At 52.4% G+C, this 7,602-nt stretch overlaps 1 protein-coding gene across 2 annotated transcripts in view; it reads left to right on the plus strand.

Moving 5' to 3' along the window:
* ATP6V1C2 (ATPase H+ transporting V1 subunit C2) overlaps window positions 1-7,602 on the plus strand; it is a 59,934-nt gene that overhangs the window by 51,213 nt on the left and 1,119 nt on the right. The window contains exons 10-11 of one of the 2 annotated variants that reach the window (XM_003787393.3): window positions 1,177-1,314; window positions 2,146-2,247. In XM_003787393.3, coding sequence (XP_003787441.1) covers window positions 1,177-1,314; window positions 2,146-2,247 — 240 coding nt within the window. The remainder of the gene's footprint in view (window positions 1-1,176; window positions 1,315-2,145; window positions 2,248-7,602) is intronic. The other variant, XM_003787392.3, reaches the window with a different exon arrangement.

Below are 7,602 nucleotides of genomic sequence, written 5' to 3' on the forward strand. Positions count from 1 at the left end.
TGTGTGCACACCCAGTGAGCACACACACTCCTCAGATCTGGCCAAGGGCCCTCCTAAGGATGAAGGGCCGAGCTAGGACCATGGACCCCAGGCCTGCTGGGTGCTCTGGTCCTCAGGGCAGTCGCCACAGATCCAGTAAGAGCTAAAATCCAAAACATTTTCTTCCTTAACCTCAGCTCACCTGGAGCCTTAGCACCTGGGGACACCCCAGCAGTTCTCTTTGGCTGGGCCCTGCCCGACCTGCTTCAGTCTTGACCCCAGGGCCCTCTGGACACAGTGCCTCTGGATAGAGGCAGATTGTGGCAGCTTCCACACATGTCCTGCTGGGAGGCCCTGCCTGCAGGACAGGTGGTAAAGTCGGGCCTTTGGCACCCACTTGGGCACTAGCACAGGCCTGTCAGACCTCTGCAGATCAGGGTGACATACACGAGCCTGACACCAGCCACGTGGGGCTCAGGTTGCCAGCTGGAGTGTTTTACATGGTATAGACTCCTACAGACCTGTGCTACCATTGGGAACCCTGCCATGGTGTCCCTGTGGGTCAGAAGTGGAGCTCCGAGGAGACTTGCTGAGCTGGGGTCAGCCCCACCCAGCTTCTGAGCACCTGTGTTCCCCCTTGGCCTGTGTGGAAGTGGATACGACCAAGCATCTTGCATCCTTGTTTGTTACTTGTCAACCAGAGGGGTAGGCTAGGCCCCTGGGTTTAAATGTACTTTGAGAGCACAGGGTGGGATTTTCCCGTTTTTTTTTACCCATTTGAATGATAAGGTTCGATGTCCTATCAGTGTGCCTGACTAATTTGCTGCACTTGGCATGCTTAAGTGCTCCGTGACTGCTAAGGAGCCATCTGTGGAGGGGCGTGGTGGAGACAGTGTGATGGGGCGTGGACAGAAGAGCCTCATAGGAGGGCTGGTTCCATAAATTGCTCCTGGTGCTGTCCTGGTCTGCCCGTGATGGGAGTCCTAAGGGGGGCAACCATGGGGTTACAGGACTGACCCCTTTGTTAAAGACTGTAGCAACCCCCTGCACTGGCCACACCTCTAGTCTGACCAGTCCCGAGGGTGGGCCTGAATTTCTGAGCATGCTTTCACAAGCTTTTCAGGAGATGCAAATTATTTCTGTTTGTTTGCAATGAGTGTTCGCTGAAAGATTAATAAATCATTTCTGTGCCTTTAGCAAACTTCCTGTGTTGCCCTTAAAAAGGGATCATCCACCTTCCCGGACCACAAGGTTAAGGTAACCCCGCTAGGTCACCCTGATAGGCTCGCTGCGGGGCAGACCGACAGAGAGAGAGAGAGTGAGGGCGAGGGAGAGGTAAGCACCCCCCCGGATCCTGGGGGTCCCCAGCTCGCATCTCCTCGCCAGCTCAGGCGCCTTCTGAGAAAACAAATCCTTGCATTTTCTGTAATCTAACATGGCTTTTGAGGTCTTAAATCCGAGGAGCCCAGAATCATGCCTTCTACCTACTCTGCAGAACCTCTTTGGAGCTGCCCTGCCCGCAGCAAGGGGCGCTTGTGGCCAGGCTGTCTGCCCTGACTGGAGGTGGCTGGAGCTGGTGATGGGCAGGCTGGGGGTGGTGGTCGGCAGCTGGGCTCTCCCGCCTTGGCTGCCCTGGCTGGGCCCACCCTGACCTTTGTGGGCAGTTGGAGATACCAGGTGGGGCTCAGAGCTCTTGTTTCAAGACTCTGAGCTACCGCAGAGGACCAGCCACATCAGCATTAGTGATAGCTGCCATGGCCATGTGACAGGGGCTTTGAGGAAGCCCCTTGAGGCTGTGGCTGGTGGGTGACGCTGGGACCTGGGTGGGGCAACAGAGCCTTCGAGGTGGGCTCTCTAGCTGCATGGTGTCAGGCAACAGCCCATTCCCCGTCTGCTGAAAGCCCTGAGTCAGGGGCTGCCCAGCTCCCCGGGCCCCCGCCTGCGGTGGCCCTGCGCATGTGCTGGCTGGCTAACCCCGAGCTTCCTCAATGCCAGGCACCCTGGACACTGCAGTTGTGGGCCAGCCCCAGGGCTTGCCTGACTGACTCTGCTTCTGCTGGCTCCTGGGCACTTCTCAGCTCAGGACCTGCTCTGCCGAAGTCCTTTTGGGGCTCAGTATCCGGTGGAGCAACCAGGAGGAGTCACCTGGCTCTTCTGTCTCTGCAGGGCCCCTTGCTGCGCTGGCTCAAGGTGAACTTTAGTGAAGCCTTCATTGCCTGGATCCACATAAAGGCCCTGAGAGTATTTGTGGAGTCCGTGCTCAGGTACATGGAGATGCTCCTTCTGGGGGTGTCCTGAGGTAGGGAGGGCCTCGAGGGGCCATCTGGGAAGGACCACCTCAGCCGCTGCCTTTCCTTCTGCTCTGCCCTTTCTTTTCTGCATCTGTGGCTCTTGGCAACGTGCAGGATTCCCCAAGGCAGATCCTCTACCCAGCCCTGCACCCCTGCCATCTGCTCCTGCCTTTCCTGTCCAATCTGTATCCCATGTGGACCCTCTGCTGGCTCCTGTCCTTTCCCCAGTGTGACATGCAGGGCCCAGGGGCTCCTGGAAGGAGACCGTCTGAGTCCTCTGCCTCCCAAGAAAACCAAAACCAAACCAACAACAACAAAACTTATGTTGCCTATTTAAGAAAAAATAACAACTAGCTAGGCGCCCGTACGTCAGTGGTTAGGGCTCTGGCAACATACACTGGGACTGGCTGGTTTGAACCTGTCCAGGGCCAGCTAAACAACGACAATGGCAACAAAAAAATAGCTTGGTGTTGTGGTGGGTGCCAGCAGTTCCAGCTACTTGGGAGGCTGAGGCAAGAGAATTGCTTAAGCCGAAGAGATTGAGGTTGCTGTGAGCTGTGATGCCATGGCATTCTACCGAGGGCGACATAGCGAGACTCTGTCTTAAAAAAAACGAAAAGAAAAAATAACAACAAACCAAAATAGGTGCACTGTGGAAAATTTGGAAGCTATAGGTAAGCACAGGGTAAAGGAAAATCATCCAGAATTTTTAATACCAACAGAGAAGGGCAGCGCCTGTGGCTCAGTGGGTAGGGTGCCGGCCCCACATACTGAGGGTGGTGGGTTCAAACCAGGCCCCAGCCAAACTGCAACAAAAAAACAGCCAGGCGTTGTGGTGGGTGCCTGTAGTCCCAGCTACTCTGGAGGCTGAGGCAAGAGAATCGCCTAGGCCCAGGAGTTAAAGGTTGCTGTGAGCTGTGTGATGCCACGGCACTCTACTGAGGGCAATAAGGTGAGACTCGATCTCTACAAAAAAAAAAAAAAATAGCAACTGAGAAGACTGCTAACATCCTGAGTCCCCCTTTAGGGTTTTTTTTGCGGGGGGGGCTCTCGATGTTTTTGAGACTGGGTCTTGCTTTGTTACACGTTAGAGCACGGTGGTATCATCATAGCTCACTGTCTCCTCAAACTCCTGGGCTCCAGTGATCTTCCTGCCTCAGCCGCGGGGCAGCTGGGACAAGAGGCGCACTGCACTATGCCTTGCTAATTTTTTTTTTAATGTATAGGTACAAATCATTTTCAAAAGTTTTATTTTTATTTCAGATTAATGTGAAAGTACAAACAATTAGATTACCATGTTCGCATTTGTTGGGTAGAGTTCCTGGTGTGTCCCACACCCAGGAGGCGCGCCATATACCCTTGCATTGTGTCCATTAAGTGAGAGCACACCAGTCCCCCTTCCTCCTCCCCTTTCCCTCATCTTGAATTGAATTGAGTTTTTCTCTTATGTGCCGGTGTATTAGATCATCTGCTGGTTTCATATTAGTATGAGTACACTGGATACTTGCTTTTCCATTCTTGTGTTTCAGCTCAATCCAGGGATACAAATCATTTTTACTAGATTTTTATGAAGATGAAATCAAACAGGAAACAGGTTTTTTTTTTGTTTTTTTTTTTTTTGAGACAGAGCCTCAAGCTATCCTCCTTGGTAGAGTGCTATGGCGTCACAGCTCACAGCAACCTCCAGTTCCTGGGCTTAGGCGATTCTCTTGCCTCAGCCTCCCAAGTAGCTGGGACTACAAGCGCCCGCCACAACACCTGGCTCTTTTTTGGTTGCAGTTCAGCCGGGCCTGGGTTTGAACCCGCCACCCTCGGTATGTGAGACCAGTGCCCTACTCACTGTGCCACAGATGCCACCCAGGAAACAGGTTTTGAAGCCCACTTTTATGCCGTATTTTGAGTATGTCCAGGGCCGTTGAGCGCTCCAAACTTGCTGCATGACACACTATGCTGGCTCTGACTTGCAGGCCCCTGTGTTCCTCCAGCTCCTTGACCCTCTGTTGCTTTCCCAGACCCCTCCCTGCCTGTGCTGATGGGTGCTTAGGGGCCCCTCCCAGCTGTCCACCTGCTGACTGTCCCCGGATTTCCTTTGTTTCCCAGCCATGTTTCCTGGTCTCTAGGCCCTATCATTTGCTTGCCAGAGACTTTATCTGGATATTTCATTAATCTTCTGGCTTCCTTCTTTCTGCCAGTGGCCTCACCATCCTTCCCAGCACCAGACCCCAAGCCTCAGGGTTGACTTGGACCCTACCTCTCCACTGTACCCTGGTCAAGCCTGGCCCCCTGCCTTTGTCTCTGGCCCAGCTCATGTGGCTGGCAACATAGCCTCCTTCATGTTCTCAGGCTCCAATTCACCCTCCATGAGACTGTCAATGTGGGTTTTTCTAAGCATAGAGGTGCCCCTAGTTCCTGGTTCTTCTGCCCCACACACACCCGTGCACACCCATCCTGAGGGCTGTCATGACACAGACTGTGGCATTTGGTTGAAGGGTGTACTCAAGCTAATCCAGAGTGTTCTAGCCATCTGTAGTTTAGACAGGTCCCAGATCAATCCGACTTGTCTTGGAAATTGGATGTTCTCAGGCCCAATATGATGAAGTCTGTCCACACCTTACAAGGTGCCAGATGCCCATGTGCTGGAGAGGTCAAGGCAGATTCCTTAACATCCTAAGCTCGATAAAACGGAGTATTTCCCCTAAAAGTATATGCAAAAAGAATTCTTCTCAAAACTGTTTGGGTATGACATCCTTTTTTCCTGAATACAGTTGTAATACATGAACAAACCCTCGCATTCAGGGATCTCTACTATAGAAAATAAAGGTCCTCATAGTCCCGTGACCCAGAGCTACTCATGGTCAGTGGCTCCGACTCTTGTTAATCCCCCAGAGGGGTTATCGATACTTCCTGTTTTGCACCTTGCTTACCCCATCACTGGAATGTGGGGAGTGATTTGGCCCTTTTTAATGGCTTTTCCATATTTCCTCATGTGAAGATACAATCTGAGAAAAACCAGGTTGAACTTACCAGCTCATTAGCCAAGGCTGCCAGGACAGGGATGATCTGCTTGTCCCCTGCTCCTCTGGCCTCCTGTCAGTCTCACCCCTCCTTGTACCTGTCATCCTTGTGTCACAGCTGTCCAGCTTCTCCCCCTTGCACTGGACCCTGAGTCCACTTCCTCTACCTATAACCCTACCCAGAGTCTGGATAAAATCGAGATGAAGTGGGACAGTCTTCAGGTCAGGGGGTGCTGGTCCCAGATGAAGTGTCCCGGGGCCTGAAGTGACCCAAGAGGACAGTGAGTGGCTCCCTGGCTTGTCAGGTCTGGGAAAGGTTGTGCAGAGGAGCAGATACTATAGACACTAGGGAGTCTCCAGTGGCAGACGTGTGGGTACATCGCCCAGGGAATGTCACAGAAAATGCGCCTAGGGACACTTGGCATTAAGAGAGTGCGTGGAGGCAGAGGAGCTAGAGGCAGGCAGAGGAGGAGGGAGCAGTCACGAAGCAGGACGCCCATTTCAAGTGTCCCTTGGATTTGGCCATTGGGAAGTTGTTGGTGAGACAGGCTGGAGGGCAGTGACTAAAGGAGTGACACAGGACATCGGACACTCTGAGTTGGCTCTCAGGAAAGGCAGGTAGCAAAGGAGCTCTAGGGAGCTGATGCTTTGTGTTACGCAGGCCAAGTGTTGATAAAAGGAAAGGCCAGGGACAGAGAAAGGCTGAGCCCTGCTTCAGGCGTGTGGGTGGCTGCCCACCAGGTGACCTCGGGGATCAGGAGGCAGCAGCGTCGGGGAGAGTGAGGAGAGTGAGCAGGGAGAACTGGCCAGTCGTTCCTGGGAGTCATGTTCTGGGGAGAATGAAGACAGTGTTCATTAGAGAGCCCATAGGGGATGGTGCCACCTGGGTAGGTAGGCAGGCCCCAAGTGAGAGGAATGGCCCAGCTGACATTTCTTATGTTCCCATTCTGTGACTGGGAGGGTCTTCGAAGAGCCCAGAGGCTGAGGAAGGTCCAGGGAGCAGATTCACTGCTTTCAGTCAACATCCACAGTATTCATGGTAGGCCTCTTGCCGCCAAGACAGATGCAGGCCTCTGCCCTCAAGGAGCTCAGGCTGGGGAGGGAGGAGCGCTTTAAAGATGAGACTTGGTTCAGGGAGATGGGAAAACAACCCGTAGGGGAACTTGGCAGTGATGGTGACAGTTGTGGAATGACTGGGTTGTAGGATAAGGCAGCAGAGTGACGTCGAGTAGTCAGTCCCATGGAGAACTAGAATGCCAGTCCCCTAGCACGCGTGTGACTGGGGCACGGCGCTGGTGTCTACCTGCCACGGCCCTGGACATTCTCAGGAACATGCTGGGTCACATCACTGGGCCAGGAAGGCGAGGCAGGGCTAGTCCAGTAAGCACCACAGCCTCTGCTCACTTCCTCTGGGCGACACCACAGCTTTGTTGACCAGAGATAGGAACAAAAGAAATGAGGTGGTCAGTTGGGCCATTCCTCTCACTTGGGGCCTAGCTACCCAGATACCACGGCTCTGCCCCCCTAGAGGTAAAGGCAATGTGATCAAGCTGGTTGGTGGTTAAAAACAGCCCCTTTATACTACTTCAGTGTCTTTCAGCTTTCTGCAGATTTAATAGGAGAGCTCAGTATTTCAGGGAATGCTTTGTGCCCAGAGAGGATTAGGAAGGTTTGGGAGCCAGAGGATAATTTATGGCCATTGGGAAATAAACCTTAGTAATACTACCTTATCCTGCCCCATGACTGACGTGCAGGGCAGGCCCTGGTCTGGAACCCCAAGGGCTGCTTTCCCATAATGGCCTTGGGGGCACAGAGAAAGAGGTGCTAAGGACTCACTGTCCAAGCATTTCCTCACTGATATGTCTTATACATTTCTGCAATCACAAAATGCATATTTCTTGTAATACTCAATACAAATAATTGTCTTGGTCCTCCCCCTGCCCCAAGTAATTGACTTAGGATAACACTGCAGGAATAGCTCATCCCAACAGTGGTTTTAAATGTACTCAGGCACACAAGCAGATTTAAAATCCTTTCTGTCCATCCAAAAATTTAGCAAAAGGAATAACACAGTCTTGATAAGCCAGACTTTTGCCTCTCCTTTTGTAGAGAAAAACAGAACAGCCGAGCTAGATTTTAGACAAACGCTTCAGAGAACATTCAGTCCAGCTGCCTCTATTCAGCTTGAGCATTCACCAGGGATGTTGCTCACGGGCCAGGATAACCTCTTTGCTTTAGCTTCAAAAACTGTTGCATCTCAGAAGGGGTTTAGCATGTTGGCCTTTCTCTATTTAGAGGTATCGCTGCTCACCCTAGAC

Source organism: Otolemur garnettii, unplaced genomic scaffold (assembly GCF_000181295.1).
Source record: "Otolemur garnettii isolate 467f Iridium unplaced genomic scaffold, OtoGar3 scaffold00022, whole genome shotgun sequence".
Taxonomy (NCBI): Eukaryota; Metazoa; Chordata; class Mammalia; order Primates; family Galagidae; genus Otolemur; species Otolemur garnettii.